This window comes from Natrix helvetica (assembly GCF_964273705.1).
Source record: "Natrix helvetica genome assembly, chromosome: 15".
NCBI classification, from domain to species: domain Eukaryota; kingdom Metazoa; phylum Chordata; class Lepidosauria; order Squamata; family Natricidae; genus Natrix; species Natrix helvetica.
In genome coordinates this window covers 10,971,770-10,989,328 of record NC_138565.1, presented here as the reverse complement: position 1 = coordinate 10,989,328, position 17,559 = coordinate 10,971,770, and the positions used below count along the sequence as shown (strand labels likewise).

At 55.7% G+C, this 17,559-nt stretch overlaps 1 protein-coding gene across 4 annotated transcripts in view; it reads right to left on the bottom strand.

The window, feature by feature from the left end:
* VAV2 (vav guanine nucleotide exchange factor 2) overlaps positions 1-17,206 on the bottom strand; it is a 108,132-nt gene extending 90,926 nt beyond the window's left edge. For 3 of the 4 annotated variants that reach the window (XM_081967485.1, XM_081967483.1, XM_081967482.1), the window contains exons 1-2: positions 16,801-17,202; positions 1,695-1,811 (exon numbers count right to left, since the gene is read on the bottom strand). In XM_081967485.1, the coding sequence (XP_081823611.1) occupies positions 1,695-1,811; positions 16,801-17,043 (360 nt within the window). In that variant the 5' untranslated portion in view covers positions 17,044-17,202. Of the gene's footprint in view, positions 1-1,694; positions 1,812-16,800 lie in introns of all 4 variants that reach the window. The other variant, XM_081967484.1, reaches the window with a different exon arrangement.
* Positions 17,207-17,559: the final 353 nt, after the last annotated feature.

Sequence of the window (17,559 nt, the reverse complement as noted above, 5' to 3'; positions counted from 1 at the left end):
GGTCCTTTCTAAATGCCCGCCAGTTGGCAGGCAAAGGCACTTTTGAGTCCCGGCTACAGGTCTGTTCACCGGCCGGAAATTCAAGTGTGGCTTTTACCCAGCCTCCCAAACTCCGACCTCAAATCCCAGATCAGCTGCTAAATGTGCCCCCCATCAGGCCTTCATTCAGCGGAGCCGTTGGGAGCCCTGCCAGGCTCAAGAAAACACCCCGAATGTGAGCAGCCCTGGAAAACTGAAGTCAGCTGCACAACAGCTTAAGACCCACCATTACGGGCCCAGAAACTGAAACGCCTTTTCATGCTCAATGGACTCTCCGATTTCTGAGGAGTTACGACAGCCCCACCGTTGCTCACACCCGCACCTCCATTTCCGTGAAAATATAAACTCTCTGGTCAAGGCATGAAGCGAATGAAAATAAATATAACCTTTTTTTTAAAAAAAGAACGGGGAACTCCAAGCGTTTTGGAGACAGAGGGACTTTGTGTTGTGCAACATGCCCAGCCGGCCTCCTGTGAAATGGAGGAGTTCAGGGAACTCAATCTACGCATCGCCGGCATGTAGAAACCAAGAGACCAAACATAGAGAGAGAGCATTTCCAGCATGATTACAGAGCCGGAAGCAGCAAAGCCCACAGCCACACAGCCAGGGAACCCCTCCGTTCTTCTTCCCTGAATTCCTCTGGGGGCCCAGGTGAGCTCCTCCACGCACTGCCTGCAATTGCCAGATCCCCCACCTGCTTTCCCCTGAAGCAACTCCAGGAGACTTCAGGCAGGGAGTCAGGCAGAAGAGAGAGGAGGGTGGGCTACACAAAGACCCCTCCCAATTCGGGTTTCCCAGCAAGCTTCTTTTCCTCGCTAGCCTCCCCCCCCCCCGCAATAAAAACCCCGGCGCAGCAAATATATTTACGTCTACGGTCCCCCTGAGAAATTAAAAAGCCTGCAATGCAGCAGCTATAATGCCTCCACTGCCGTCAGAGGGGAAAGAGCTCGGGCCAAAATGCTGAAATGGGGAGCTCAATGGGCAGAGAGGGAGCCCGCAATCTTTCCACACAGCCGCATTTCGTTTCACCCTTCCCTTCCGCCACAAAATATTCCTTCCCCGCCCAATAGAGTTGTGATTTTTGGAAGGTCCTTTATGAAAAAGCTACTTTTGCCATGGCTTAGTAGTTCTTCCCCCTTTTTGGCCTTCTCAACAGGTAGAATAACTGCAGCTGTTCTACTAGATGAATTGCAGAATGATTTCCGTTCACTCAACAATGCAACTTTCTGTGATTTTGCTTTGAAGAAGGCAACACAACAGCTTCGACCCTCCATATTAACAGGGTCTCTCCAAGCGCCAACAGCGGCCTTCATAGGACACGGAGGCCGCAGCCCGACCCAGGTCCAAGCATCAGCAGCAGGGTGGGGGGGGGGAATTCTGCTCTGTGCGAGACACCCCAAGCGCTGCACCTCACTTGGAGGTGCCTCTCTGAAGGCCTGCTTGGGGCCAGCGTTGCCAACAGCTGCACGAACGACGGTGGCCGTACCCGGAAGGGGCTGCCAACACCCCAGGGGTCTCCTGGGCGGTGGGCAAGGTGCTTCTCCTCATCTCTCCAGCCCCTCTTCAGAGGCATTTTCCTCGGGGGGGGGGGGGGCTTCAGAAACCAGAAAAAAGCCACTTCCCCCTCCCCTCCCCCTCCCCAAAGCCCCACTTACTTTTCCGAAGTCCCTGACGTCAAAGAGGTCGAAGGGGTCGAAGAGGTCGCTGTTCCGGAGGCCGAACTTGTCGTGGCAGACCTTGAGGAAAGTCCGTATGTTCTTCAGGCAGAGGAACTGCAAGAGAAGGGGACCCTTCAGAGCCTTTCCCTCAGAGACCCCACAGTGGGAGAAACCCCCCTCCCTCCACACACAGTTCACTCCCCAGGCCTAATCCCAAGCGCAGGTCCGAGGGGGGAGCAGCCTCTCAGGCACGGAAGACGCCCCACGCCCCTAATCCCGCCTCCACGCGGCCTCCGGATCTTTAAAGGGCCAAAAAAGCACCCGATGCTGGAGAAGCTCTGGTGCCCTTGGCACTGCCAGCCTCCCATTCAAGCAGGACCCCACTGGGGGCGGAGCGGGCACTTCTGCATAGAGTCAGGTGAGCTTCCTTCACTTCCCCGGCCTACAGCAGCAGGGAGGGATGGGGAGGGGGCTTTCTGCCCTCTGAGCCCCACGAGGGTCTTCAGCTCCTGCCTTCCAAAGGGGCAGCAGGGAGAACAACGGACTGAGGTCTCCTCAGAGCTCCGGTTCAGAATCGAGGAGACACCCACCCACCCCGGGCGCACCAGGACAGTCCCTGCCCGTCTGCTCGGAGGCTCTGTTGCCAGGTGGGCCCCTGCCCAAGCTGCAGGCTTTTTCTGGGCAAGGGGGGTGGCGATGGATGCCCAAAGAACCTCCCTGGAGCCCTTTCTGGCTGAGAGGCAGGGCTGGGCCGCTGCTTATCTTGCTGGGGAGAAAACGAATTAAATCCTAGCGAGAGGAATTAGATGTTGCTTCCGTCTCTGCTGATGAGGAGAGCTCTTTGCCAGGGGATCGCCCCCCCCCCGGCCACTGACCCCCCCCCCAAAAGCCTCTGCCAACAGGAGGCCGTGGCTAAGGGTGGTGCCAAGCATACGTTTTCTTCGCGGGGACAACCAAAAATCGAAAGCAAAGACAGATCGATTTCACTAGTGGGGAGTTACAGACACCTCGCTACATCACTTATGGAACTCCCCACCACAAGAACCATAGCAGGATTATGGCAAGGCGTGGGGGAGGGGAAGGCTCCTGGCAACAAGGTGGTGAGCCCAGCCCCCCAATTCTAGAAGATGAAGCAATATCTCTGCCCCTTCTTCAACACAAAACGCCCCCGACTGCTGCCTGGCCTGCTTTCTCCCCCGGAGGCCCTAAGCAGGACTAAGAGGCATTCTTGGGAATGGGAAAAAAACGGCTGCATTCATCCCATCCTTTGTAAATTTATCAGGCTAGAAACTGGGAGGAGCCGAGTTCTAATCCTGCCCTAGGCAGAAAGCCAGTCCCTCCTTCAGAGCCCTAGGAAAGACGCAATGGCTTCTGGAAAAGCTTGCTTGATGGAAGTTGTCAGGAGCTGACACTGACCCTCCCAGTTGATCCCAGCCAGAAGCTGCTCCCAGTTGGAGACCCCTCCTGTCCCCTTCCCTCCAGGGAAAGGATCCCAAGTCAGTTCAAGACCCCAACCGGCTCTTCCAAGGGGCTTCTCTCCCCCAGGCCACAATTTCTTCCCTCCAAAATCAGCCTCCATCTGAAGCCCCAACGCTTAGTGAAGAGAGAGAGCAGAGTCCCAGTTACGCACACCCGCCAAGTATTTTCTGAGGAAACTCCTCTGGAATTTGTGCCACTCCCCAGCAGGCACTTTTCCTGCCCCCCACCCCCACCCCCGTTTCTAAGTAACTCAACTCTGTTAGTGCACAAGCTGCCCCCCCCACCCCAGTGAAGCAAAGAATCAGGGACTTGGGAGTCAAGAGGCACAAAAGTCTCACAATCTGCACCCAATCCCAGCTGCTCAATTTCAGTCAGAAAGGACTCTGCCCTCCCCTCCCAGGGGGAAGACCGGTCAGCCTTTCAACCCCCCCCCCAAGAGTCTCCAGCAGCTGGACTTGCTCCTGGTTGATGGGGCCTCAGCCTTGCTGCCCAATGCGCCAGGCGGTCCTTGGGCCAGCCTCTCTCCGTCAAACTCTGGAATGCCCCAGCAGGCATTGCCCAAAGCCAAAGGAGAGAAACGTGGCCTGGGGACATGGGCGGTGAGCTGGGGCGGCTGCCGTGTCGGTGAAGAGGGTGCCCACAGCGTCTCTGCATGAGACTCTACTCCCAACTCAGAACACCTCAGTTATTCTGCACACCAGGCAGAGATCTGGAAGATCTGCTTTTGGGGTCACCCTGGAGCCAGATGTGTGCAATTCCACAGAGCAGCTGCAAGCAGCTTCACAGCATTCGGGAAACAGAGGCAGAGAGCAGGCAGGGCCCGTGTGCCAGGGAGGAAGGGCAGAAGGCAGGGCCCGTGTGCCAGGCACAGCTGCCATGTTCAAACCTTCAGAGAGGGACAAGACCACAGCCAGAAGCCCAAAGCACAAGTCACTCCTGATTTTCTTAAGGTTGAGATGCTCCCCGTGGCTCTCAGGGCATCCCGCAGACCCCTCCTCCTCCTCCTCCTCCCAGAGCTGGCCCAGGGCTTTGGGGCGAGATAAGCCTCAGATGCCGCCCCCCTCAGGCGCTCTTCCCCTTCTGGGTCTTTCCTGGGCTGCAGCCCCCACCAGTGAAGCACATTTCTTCTGAAAACGGGATTGAGCCCAGCAGGGAGGCTGGGCATGAATAGCCAAAGACAGAGGAGGAGGAGGAGGAGCAGTGCCGGGGGTGTCTGGGACACTCCCAGGCCACCATCCAAATCAGAGGCTCCTCCACCCTTCACGGCAAAGGCAGCCCCAGGCCATAAAAGTTCAGCTGTGAACCAAACTATAAGGCAGAAATCATGGAAATCTGAGCCCCTGACCCTGCAAGGGGGGGGGAGATGTGGGGATAGCTAGCAGGGAGCATCGGCGTCTCCCTCCACAACAATGAGGCACCTTCGGCCAGTGTGGCTGTTTTGCACAACTAGGAAGAAAAAGGCCCAGCTTCTCTCTTTAAAAGCAAAAGCCCCCTCCCCCTCTGTGCAGCTCTCTGGGCTGCCCCACGTCAGACCTCCCTTCCCCCTACCAGGAATGAAAGGGGCCTCTTCCTCTCTGGCATACCTGCAGAGTCTCCACACCTGGGCGTCTCCCAAGCCTGGAGCCGAGGGAGTCAGGGGCACCAGTCAGGGCGAGGCAAGAGAAGAGAAGGAAGCCTTCTCAGCCAAGGGGGTCTCCACAAGGCTTAGGAACCGCTTTGAAGCCTCTGCAGCCCCACATGGTTGCCAGAGCACAGCACCACCACCCCCCACCCAGAAAGGTCCACCTGGAGAGACTCAAACCAGCCAACCTGGGGAAGGGACTACAAGGCCAACCCCCCAGTGCCCCCTTCCCACTCATCCCCTCGGATCAGCACCCTCCCAGAGGCCCCAAGTCCTCCCCCGTCCCCGCACCCTCAGGAGCCTTGAAGAGCCAACAGCCCCGAATATCACAGAGGGTCCCAGCTGCCCCTCCCTTCACACAGGGCATCCCTCATGCTGAGGAGCAGAAACTCAGGCCGGGAAGGCAAAAGAGTTCTGGCAAAGGAGAAAAGGCCAAAGGAGATGCTTTTGTAAACAGAAAAAAAGGGGGAGCGAAGGAAACACCCAAACACTTTTGGGTTTCTCGACTCCAAAGAGCCAACTAAGAACGCCGTGCTTGGGCAGAGTCTGGGCGAAAGACTCACTTGCACCCTATGGGTGACCACAGGGGGGTCTAGCAGGGATCCCCTGAAATGCAGGTGAAGTCCCAGAATGCAGAGTAGTTGGAGTCGGAAGGGACCTTGGAGGTCTTCTAGTCCAACCCCCTGCAGGAAACCCTGTACCATTTAAGGCAAATGGTTGTCCCATCTCTTCTTAAAACCTTCCAGTGTTGGAGCATTCACCACCTCTGAAGGCCGGCCATTCCAGTGGTCAATTGTTCTCCCTGTTAGGAAATGTCTCCTTAGTTCTAGGCTGGATTTCTCCTTCTTTAGTTTCCTTCCATTGTTTCTTATCTTCAGGTGCTTTGGAGAACAAGTTGACCCCCTCTTCCTTCCTTCCTTCCTTCCTTCCTTCCTTCCTTCCTTCCTTCCTTCCTTCCTTCCTTGTCACCCCAGGCAGGAGTGAAGTGGGGTTTCCCTTCCAAAAAACAGCTGGAGGCTAACTCCTGAAAGGGAGTCTGATCCCGCTTTCTTCCCCCCCCACCACCACCACCAGGAGGAAGAAGCCCCTGAGGAACAGGCGGAGGGGGGGCACTTCCTCCAAGCCTAATCTAAGTCCTAACACGGGGACCCTCTTGGAGGAGCCGGGGGTCTCGGCTGCTCTGCAAACTCTTAATCTGACTTCAGACTTGGCTGTATGAATCCAGAATTCGGAGTGTGCGTTGCTCACAGCTGCCCCGGGGTTTTTGACACAAGCACACACACAGTTCCGACTTGATCCAAAGCACAGCTGGGGTCCCAGGTAGGGTGGGGGGAAATATCACACCTGGATTACTTATAACAAGGGGGAGCAACATTAAAACTGAGGCTCTTCTAATTGTATTATTATTTTGTGATTAATATTGACAGGTTTATGATGGTTGTCAGTATTGTTGTGTGTCTATTTAAAACCAACTATGCCCAGACAACATGCTGTTCAGATAGATATGGAACTTTTTATGTTTATTGAAAGAAGTATCAATAAAACATATACAGTAATTTTAAAAACCACGTAGGTCACCCAGCGCTGGAGAAAAGTGCCTCCCATTGTACCGAGAGGGCAGAACCAAGGAGGAGCCTCATGAATAAAAGGGTTTTAATGAATTTCACTGAATGGCTTTGTTGATATCCTGAGCCCTGAAATCCCGCAGACGATGCCAACTGCCAGGCGTAGATTGCATTCAGGGGGCAGTTGCAGATTTGCCACAAATCCCCAGGCTTTGCTGGGCGGCTTAAATCCTCCATCCTAAGGGGGGGGGGCAGAAGCGGGGGTCTCGCCCCACAGGCCAATCCCCATCTCTTCCGATATTTGTTAGCTGTGATGGATGGTCTAACATGTCAGCTCACCATTATTTTCACAAATAACTTAAGTCAGAGAACATGCCACCTCCTCCCCCTCCCCCTCCCCCTTCCTCCCCCTCCTGTTTTCCCCACAACCACCCTGTGAGGTAGGCTGGGCTGAGAGGAAGGGTCTGGCCGAAGGAATTGAGGGCAAACCTCCCCAGAGTGTGGAGGCTTCCCTCTCATTCCTGGAAAATTCTCTGCCAGGAACTTCGGAGCCCTTTGCCCAGCTGGGCAGAGAGAGGACCAAGCGGTGAAGGGAGAGGGGGCATGAGAGCTTCTGGGCGTTTGCAGAGCTCTAACCTCCCCCTCCCTGTGCCACCCATTCCCTTTTGCACTGGAGCAAAGTTCCTGGCAGAGGGAGCAAATTGCCCGTTGGGTCCACAATGCCAGCAGGCAGGAGACATTGAGCGATGCTGCCCACCTGTCTGGGGAACAGGCCCTCTGCCCCATCCGCCGGGAGGGCAGCTCTCCCAGGGAAGCGAGGCAGACACCGCACCCAGTTGCAGGCCCCGGACTGGGGCAGCCCCAACTGCAGGTGAGGCTCTAATGATGGGAGGCACCAGGAGGAGTCTGGAGCCCCCCTTCTGAAGAAAAGGGCAAGGCCTCTACTAAAACATCGGACGGGGGTGGGCTCTTCTTGAGGCTGCAGAGGAGAAAAGCTCTGTGCTGCCAACTCTGAATCCCAAGAGGCCGCAGGGATAGCAAAAACCAAACCCCCACCTGCCCCACAAGGGGAAGCTGGAGGGACTGGCCAAGACCCAGCATGGGGCCCCAGGGGAGGCTGAGGGGCCACATTCACATCATCATCGCATGAAGGCCGGGAGGGACCCCCCCCCCCCGTTCCTCAGATGGCTTTTCATGCCACTGGCACACGACCAAATCCCCCTCCTTGGAGGTATCCTCCAATGGACATTTTCCCTCCTCACGCATCCCACATTAAATGAAGCCACGCAGCTTCTCCTGCCACCCTGCAGAAGCTGTCCCCGGCCTCTGGGCTTCATTGCAGGCATCTGCACCGCCAGGCCCCCGACCCTGGGTGGGCCAGTTGGGGCAGAACCTGCCCAGCAGAGGCCCTCCCACACCCACCCACTCCCCAATCTTGGGGCAGCAGCTGGCAGTGGAAGAGGGGAAGGGGCTGCCAAAGCCAGTTCTTCCTCAGGGGCTTTTTAGGAAGGAATCCCCAAGGGAGACCCTCAAAGGCTCCCTCTGCCATGCCGAATTGGCTTTCAGGGGGCCTGGCAGGACCCAGCCCCACCTTGCTGCCTGGGACCGAGAGGGCAGCAGAATGCCTGGGGCAGGATTGGAATCCTTGGTCTCCTTTGGCCCTCACTTTCCAACTGCCCTTCTGTAATATGGGCTGCCTTTTACACATTACACAGCAGCCTCAGACTCAGATTCTCTTGTCTGGAAAAGATCAATCAGGCGGAGAGTGACTGGCGAGAAGGAAATCCCTGCGTCAATCAACAAGGGGATATGTAGTCAACCAGACCGTTGAAAAACCCACCCTGTGGTCTCCTCCTGACCACTCAGCCCTCAGAGACGCTTGCTGCTTATCACCCACCGAGTCTTCGAATTGGACCATCCCACCACCGGTCAAGCAAGCGGACCACTGCCCAGTGCTCTGGACCAGGGGTCTCCAACCTTGGCAACTGTAAGACTTCAATTCCCAGAATTCCTCAGCCAGCTATGCTGAGCTATGCTGGTTAGAGAACTCTGGGAGTTGAAGTCCACAAGTTTTAAAGTTGCCAGGGTTGGAGACCCCCTGCTCTGGATGGTTTCTAGCCCTAGCTGCAGGGACCCCCAACTCTCCTCTCTGCCAAGGGAGGGTGGATGCTGGTTGTGCCCAACAGAAGCAGCCATAAATCTGCAGGAAGTAATGCCAAAATCTGCTTCCAAACAAAGGCGCCTCTCTTCGGCCAAAGTTGTCAGGAATTCAAAAGGGGAGGGGTTAGGGTTAGAAGCAAAATAATATATACATGTACAGGTATGATGACATAATAATGTTGATATAATGACTGTAAGGTGTTGTAGAAGGGAAAAAATAATTTTAAAAAATCTGAGGAAAAAAGGGGGGAGGGGGGAGGGACAGGGAGATTCTCAGTCTGGCAAGACATGCCAGGTGTGTTTGCAGAGAGCAGCCCGGCCTTCTCCAGGGTTTCATAGCTCAGCTTGTCGCTTTGTCCTTATCCCAGGGGTCCTCCTGGGTCAGCCCCGGCAGAAAAGGAGGGCAGCTTTTGGTGAGTGTGGGCTGCCCTTGACTGGACACAGTGGATCAAATAATGATGTAACATGGATGGGCTTGATGTGCAAAGGGTCACAGAATAGAACATAGAATAACATGGTTGGAAGGGACCCTGGGGATCTTCTAGTCCAACCCCCTGCCTAGACAGGAAACCCTACACCACTTCAGACAAAGGGTTATCTAACGTCTTCTTTAAAACTTCCAGTGTTGGAGCATTCACAACTTCCGAAGGCAACTTCTGTCCCATGGGTTGAATTTTCTCCTCATTTCCAGGTTGAATCTCTCCTTGGTCAGTTTCCACCCATTACTCCTTGTATGGCCTTCATGTGCTTTGGAGAATAGCTTGACCCCCTTCCTCCTCTCTGTGGCAGCCCCTCCAATATTGGAAGATGCTCTCCTGCCTCCCCTGGCCCTTCTCTTCACTAGACCAGCCATGCCCAGTTCCTGCAACTGTTCTTCATATGTTTGAGCCTCCAGTCCCCTCATCATCCTGGTTGCTCCTCTCTGCACTCTTTCTAGAGCAGGGGTATCAAACTCGATTTGATTGAGGGCTGCGTTTGACCTCAGGAGGCCGGGGTAGGTGTGGCCAGAGTGGGCATGGCCAGCTCATCATCACTCGTGTTGGAGCTCCCGAGCTCCGTTTTCACCTGCGATGGCCTCTTGCAACCTTCTGCCAGCAAAAACAGAGCTTGGGGGGTGGGGGGCACCTGTCAGGAGCTCCAGAGCTCCGTTTTCCCTGGCATTATCACCATGGGCCAGTCCTTCACGGGTTTCAGAGCAGCCCCGCGGGCTGGATCTGGGTCCCGGACCTTGGGTTTGACACCCCTGTTCTAGAGTCTCAACATCTTTTTTACATCGTGGTGACCAAAATGGGATGCCGTCTTCTCAGATATTGATTTCACTGATCAATTTATACCAACCCAATTTCATATCTTTCCCTAAGGAGTAAGAGGTTTTTCTTGGCTTATGCAGAGAAGCCAGGTGGAAAACCGAGGTTGCAATCCTTCACTGCGCACAGCCCACAACCACTGCCTTCTCCCTCTCCCTCCAGACCTACACAACTCCAATTTCAATTTCAATAGGGCTTCCTTCGAGAGACAGTCATTCCTCGCAGCTGATACACATACCAGATGCTACTTTTCTACCCGAATTTATCATTTCCTCATCATTAGTAAATATTTTACCAAAATAAGATGTAGCATTTTGCACTACTTCCCACCGTTTGTGTGTCACGTGCGATCGTTTGTGTTCTTTTCCCCGTCGGGAATGAGGTCTCGGTCTTCGGTCCAATCATATCCAGATTCATCCACCTGACATTGGGGAACCTGGTCAGGGGTCTCGGCCAACAGGATGGCGCCTCTGGCATGCAAAGGAAGTCACACTTTGTGTCTCCTGCACACGGCTCTCTGACGTCACACTTGCCATCCAAAGCTTTTACCAGGACGTGCATGAGAGGACAGCCAGAGGCCCTTCCGCCTTAGTCTGGGAGTGTCTCTTAAGCTTCCCACCTGGCCAGGTTCAGCAATCCACCTTCAGCTCCACAGCCAGACACTCCACCCACCCTTATGCCAGCCTGATCGCCATCATAGGTTTACTAAACAAAGGTGTGCTAAGCTGACTTTCTCCCACTCGCACGTTTTTCTGTAACCTGCATTTATCTGGTCTTCACAGAAAAGCTGTGCAGGCCTTGATCTGGGTCTCTACTTAGGCTCTTTTAATTATCATTATTTTTCAAATTCCGTCCTGGCCCCTCCTTGCAGCGCCTGCAGTCTGCCTTCTGTGGAAGAGAACATAATTTCACCTTTCTAGTCCTCGATATAAGCACATTAATTCCAAAATTTAGCCACCTGTCAACTGCCTTCTTATATGAAGGTCCTTCTAGTTTCACTGCCTTCCCTTGTCCAGCCCACTTGCCCTGGTGGCCTCCTTTCCACCTCTCTCCTTGGACCTCTGTCCTTTGGCCAAGCTGTCCCCAGTCCTCCCCCCCCCCCCTTCTGGCTCCAGGATTAGTAACCCATCCCCCCTTCAGGAGGCTCCGTTAGTCCTCTTCTCTCTCCTGCTGTGATTTTGCAAATACCCTCAAGTTACAACAATTCAGTTAGTGACCGTTCAAAGTTAGTGGCACTGAAAAAAGGGACTTACGACCGTTTTTCACGCTTACGACTGTTGCAGCATCCCCATGGCCACGTTGATCAAAATTCTGGCAACTGACTCACAGTTATGACAGCCCCAGTGTCCCCTTTTGTGACCTTCTGACAAGTGAAGTCAGTGGGGAAGCCAGATTCACTTAACAACCGTGTGACAAACTGCAGTGATTCTCTTAACGATGGTGACAAGAAAGGTCATATAATGGAACAAAACACACTTAATAAATGTTTCACAACTGATCTCCATTCACTCAGCTTTCACTGAGCTCAATTGTGGTTGTGAGTTGAGGGATGCCCGTATCTGTTCTACTGATACGCCCCTTCTCCCACCCCCTGCCTTCCCCTTTCTCTCTCCATCCCCAGAACTCCACACCCTCCGCTCACATTTGGTAACACAAGTCTTTTTCACCATTTTCCTTGCTGCTTCCCCATTCTCTTTCCTTACCTCCACTTTCCATTTCTCCTCCTGCTGGGAGATTAATCTGCTTCCTGCAGTCCTGCATCCCCGGGCATTTCCCAAGATTCACAAACCAGGATAAGCCTTAGTAAAACCACACCTAGAGCTCTGCATCGTTTTGGTCATCACACTAAAAAAAGATGTTGAGACTAGAAAGAGTGCAGAGAAGAGCAACCAGGATGATTAGGAGACTGGAGGCTGAAACAGGCGATGAACGGTTGCAGGAACTGGGCATGGCTGGTCTAGGGAAGAGAAGGACCAGGGGAGGCAGGATAGGAGTCTTCCACTATTTGAGGGGCTGCCAGAGAGGAAGGGGGGTGTCAAGCTGTTTCCCAAAGCACTTGAGGGCAGGACAAGGAAGAACGGATGGAAACTGAACAGGGAGAGATTCAACCTGGAAATAAGAAGACATTTCCTGGCAGGGAGAATAATCCACCCATGGAAACAGAAGTTGCCTTCGGACGTTGTGGGAGCTTTCAATTAAAGACTGGACTACCATCTGTCAGAAACAGTGTAGGGTCTCCTGCTTGGGCAGGGGGTTGGACTGGATGACCTCCAAGGTCCCTTCCCACTCTTGTTAATCCGTGGCCTTCCACATCAGAAATCCATTCATGCTGTTCAATGCATGGCCTGCAAGTAAACAGATTTATGCTTAAACAAGATGCTTATTTATGCATCTGAAGTAAATCAGGCTGGGCTTTCTTCCCTCAGGAGGGTCCCCGCACTCTCTTTCATTCTTAGATTGTTTTTCTGTCCTCCTTCCTCTCATTCCCATCCATCCATCCATGTCATTCTTTCAGAGCTTTTTATAAAGGTTTCCAAAACTGGAATTCAATCCTCCCGTTCTCACTATATTCACCGAAATGTAGAATTCCTGAAGTATGAATTCTTGCTTTTTGCAAGCACCCCAAAAGCCCCACATTCAGCCAATTCCTCCTATTTCATTCACAATTAAACCTGGTCCTTCCCCTCCAGGCGGGCGTCCATCTCCTCGCTTACAGCATGGCACCCTTTCGGTTCCCGGCCCTTGCAGCCTCCATCTTTTTCTTCGTTTCACAACAACAACACACACTGCAGCCGGGTCTCTTCATTTCGCTCATGAATGCATGCTAACGATCTTTTCCTCCTCTTACACCCCGAGCGGCAATCTTTCCTGTGTGAAGGGCACCACCGGATATTGGCCTCCACGGCTTTTCCCAGAACACTTTCAGTACAGTAATATGCAGAAGGTGGAAATGAGGCTATGAGCCTTGCCAGGTGCTGCATTGGGTGCAAATGGTGCGAATGCAAAACCAGCCCACTTTGGAACAGGGAGAGCTCATCCTTCTGCGCAAAGCTCTCCGGAAACTACCTTTCCAGTCAACCGACAGTTGTCGAAACCCCACCGAGGAGGGGCTATGCGCAGTGCCCCGGCAGAGTCAGAATAGGACTGTCAAATCTAAACTTCAACAAAGAGAAGATGGAGGGGGCGGAGGAAGAGGAGGGAGGAGTTAGGAGGAGAGGGAAGGACGCCAAGCACATAATAGGGAGGGAGGGCAGAGCCAAGCAAAGGGAGGTTTAAAGAAGACTTCTAGGATAATTACAGTCGGTCTCCAAGGGTTTTTGACTCCCCAAAGCGGAATAATTCCACCTTCTTTTTCACGGCGCCTGAAGATCTTCTAGTACTTGCTTCTCTTTCAGTGTCAAGAGCCTGGCAGGCATAAAATATGCAGACCTTCGTCAATGTTTTAAATCTATCAATGCAGTGATGGAGTCCTACATTTTTGAGACTGGGCTCGGTTAGCTCTTCCTTTGGGTCACCGAGTCCTGGCTAAGAGAGAAGAAAGGCCGATCTGTGAGTCTGCAGCAGGGCGTGGAGCCCCAGCCAGCTGCCAAAAGCCAAGGAGAACTTGGAGTCTAAAAGGAGCTTCCGGGCCAGAGACGTTCACTGCCTTCCTGGAAGCCCATTAGCTTTGAGGGCAGCATTTAGCAGCCTCCTCCAAGCAGGGATCCCCCCCTCTGCCCCCCAGCCCTGTGGGGATTAGGAGAGTTCTCAGCCAGTCAGGAGGGATCTGGAGCCGGGAAGCAGGACAGATCAAAGGTTCTTACAGCCCAGCCATTATTTATTGATGACGTTTTAATCAGGGCAGCAGCTGGTTTCCAGCCAAGGGGGGGGGGCATGGAAACAGCCACCCTCCTGGCTTAATCCCCGGCAGGAAGGGAAAATCTCCCGACGAGCTCTTTCGCTCCTGGGGGCCTCAGTTCTGAGGGCACACGACACTTTTCAGCTGTGCGCTGCGCTTACACAAACACTGTCGTTGTGGTGGTAGTTGTCGTCCTCATTACTACTTCCAGCCAGAGAAGTGCAAGGAATGCAGAATCCGGGTGGGCGGGGGGGGGGTGGAAAGGGCTCCACACGGACTTTATTGTGTATTAAACGTTCAAGCTTAACTGGACAGGAGAAAAGGCACCGAGGTCATGCTATTAAAATTTAGCATTTTGCTCCAAATTTCGACATTGTGACCTACAAGATCAGTGACTCAGCCCAACCTACAAGGAGTTCAAAGGAATGTGCTTCTACACTCACACACTCACACACATCTGCATTCATGAAAAGGCTTCCATGGGTTCCAGCCAAGACATGGCTTCGCCCAACAGCGAAGGTTCTGGGCAAGGGATGAGGCCAAAGGGTTTGCTTAGTTGCACAGATACAGTTGAACGGAGTTGGAAGGGACCTTGTAGGTCATCTAGTCCACACACACCCCACCCCCATCCAAGCAAACGCTACACCACTTTTGACAGATGGCACTGAAAGGGCAGGGGCTGCTCTGGGACACAGACACCAGCCAAGTGCCACAGCTAAGAGGGAAGGTGGGCAGCAGTCAGGCTGGGAAATGAGGCAGAAGTTCCCCTCACAAGAAACAGCCAGCCTTAGGGAGAAGGAAGAGGCCCCACATGCTTCCAGGGCATCTTGGGACCCCCAGCCTGTCACAAAGGGAGAAGTTCATGCCCTTTTTCTCTGGAACTCCTGCCGACCCTCCCCCCGCCACCTCCAACTCCCCCCCCTGCATTTTTTTGATTTCAGGAAACCTGGTGGGCAGCAGGAATACCTTGTGCAAGCGGATTGTGCTCTGCAGTTCTTTTGGAGGAAAAAAAGACACAACTGTGGAAACGGCAAGGAGCCCGGGGCCCCTTTTGGAAGCTCCAAATTCCCAGGTCTGGAGGGTCCAGAGGGGTCCACAGATGCCCCTTTGCCAAGACTGAGGAAAACTCAAGCCTCCCGCAGGGAGAAGAAAGGAGGAGAAGTCAGCCAGATTTCACCGTTTTGGTGGCTGAGAACCCAGAGGCTTCAGCAGACTGGATGGCCAAGAAGTTGAGAGTCTTGTCAGTGAACAAGGAGTGGAAAGGTTTTGTTTCCTTTTGTGTGTGGGAAACCTGGGCTTGAGGGGCCGAGGCTGCAGGGCACCTTTCCTTGGGTTGAAGGACACGACTGCGAAAAAGAGATTGAAGCCAACCGATGCCCGAGAAGCGCCACAAACACACACAGGGGGCACCTCGGCCTTCCAAGCAGCAGTTCCATCCTGCCAGGGCTGCCATCCCCCTCGCGCCGTTCTGCCCCCACCTGTAAATCAGCTGCAAATCAGCAAGGCTTGCTCAAATATTACACCACCACACACAGGAGGCAGAGTCCATCAGCTGCTGCCAAGGAGATCCGACTGCCAAGGTCTCGCTCACCATCCCTGCCTCTCTGGGTAGCTGACAGGGGGGCAGTCCAGCAATGACCCCCACCCTGCTCCCCCCTCTGCCCCTGCTTCTTTCAGCCTCCAGCCTCCAATGATGGGCCGCTTTTTGTTCAGTCCCTCCTGTGCTTGGACTGCCTGGTCTAGAGTGCGAGTTCTGCTTTCAGACAGTCTCTCTCAAGGCTTGGCTGTCTGTAGGAAGAGGAGAGAAGCTGACCATCTTAATACTGAACGCTTAACCCAGATTCCTGGCTTTCGGTATTTTAGTTCCCCCAATTGCCCCTCCTGTGTTTCCCTTGATTTTTGCCCCCAAGGGATGGAAATGGTTAACCCACCAGACATGCGTGGGGAGCAACGTGGCCAGCGCATGGATAAGTGGGCTCCTGGAGAGCAAAGGCTGGGTCAGCAGCCCCCCACTTGGACCCTGCGTGTTCCCGAAAGGGCCTCCCTAGACAAAAGGGCCAGTTCTTCCCCAAAAGCAGGACCCCCCCCCCTTCAGGACCTACGGAGAGGCGAGAGTGACCACTCCCCCCCCTTTCCTTTCTGCCAGGCTGAAGGTCTTTTCCAGTGATTGGATTGACTTCAGAAGCAAAGTGAATGAATGGCAGGATTTATCTGCACAACACACAAAGACACACATACACTTTTAAAGCACAGGGTGACCTTCCCTTCCTCCTCGCCAGTCCACACTCCAGGGCAGAAATGCAAGCGGTGAAGCTCTGCAGCTGCTCCTGGGTCCACAGCAGAGACCCCCCCCCCCAGAGCTCCCCCCCCCACACACAAGGGCCTTCCCCATCGCTGCCAGTCCTGCAAGAAATCCTGGCAAAATCCGCTTCATTAAAAGCCTTGAGAAGGTCCGGATTTGTCTTCTCGGGAGCAGCGCCCCTCCCCCCTCAACCTTCAAGCCGAATCCTCCTCCCAACCAGGACTACACAGCCCATCAGCCCCTCCCTGGAGTCTCCCTCTGTGAAAGAGTCCCGGGTGGAAAAGCCCAGGGGCTGCAACTCCTTTCGGGGCTCCAGGGCCGGAAGGCAGCAGCCCCCCCCCCTTTAAAGGCTCCCGGAATCTGTGCCTCTAGCCGAGAGGCGACCCTCTCCAAACCCCGAGCAGGAGGCCGGGGGCGAACGGAGCCTTCAGCAACGGGCCCTCCTTCCCCTACCGGAGACTCCCCCGGCCCTGCGGGGAGAGGAGCGGACGGCTGGCGACGAAGCCGGCTCACTCGGGGCCCGATGCCGAAGCAGCCGCCAAGGCAGGAGCCGCCGGCGCCCTCCGTCCGCGCCTCCCCGCGGGACGAAGCCCCAGCAGGTGCCACCGGCCCGGAGGTCCCCTGGGACGCGCTTCCCGGAGCCCGCGCGGAGGCGTCCCCGGCGCTCCCCCTCCCTCGACCCGCGCGGGAGGGAAGGCAGCGGCGGCTCTCCGTTGCCCGGCCGGGGAGGCGGGCAGGGGCGGCCGCGCCTGGCGGCGGGTGGCGGGGAGGGCGACGACAGCGGGCCCCTCGGCCGGCCCTGGGGAGGCGCCGCCCCGGAGCGCGCCCTACCTGCGACATCTGCGGACGAAAGTTGATGTCCTTGAGGTCGACGGAGCCGGGCGAGAGGTTGTGCAGCAGCTGGCAGAGGAGCACGCCGTCCCGCAGCGCCTGCGCCAGCTCGAAGACCACGGCCGAGGGCCAGACCACGCGGTGGTTGGCGGGCAGCACCTTGCAGTCGATCAGCCAGCGCCCGCACTGCCGCCACTCCGCCATGGCGCCCGGGGGGCTCCCTACGCCCGCCGGCCCCGCCATCCTCGCCCGGGGGCCGCCGCCATGGACCGCCGCCGCAGCAGCAGCAGCAGGAGGAAGAGCCGCCGCCGGCCCACGCCCAGCCTCACTGCGGAGGGCGCTGCTGGAGGAGGAGGAGGACGGCGGAGCGGGGCACGGCGCCCCGCCGCCCCTTCATGCCCGCCGGCCGCGGCGCTCTCCTGCTCTGCGCCGCCCACGGCCCCGCCGCACTCCGGCCCGCCTGGCCCTCCGCCTGCTGCTCCCGGGCCGCCCCACCGGCGAACAAAGAGCCCCGCCGGCCGCCAGCGCTCCAAGCCGCCGGGCCTGGGCTCTTTTGTGGAGAGGCGGCGCGGCGGGGTCCCCTCCCTCTCCGCCCCTTCTCTCCGCCCCCGCGAGCCGGCCGTCGGCGTGGAGGGCGCGGCCGCGGCGGCTCCTGGCTGGCCGGCTGGAGAAGAGCGGAGGGGCGGCGACGGCTCCTCCCAGGCTCCGGAGCGCCCGCCTTTCCAGCGGAGGTGGCGAGCCGCGGACTCCGGCCTGGCG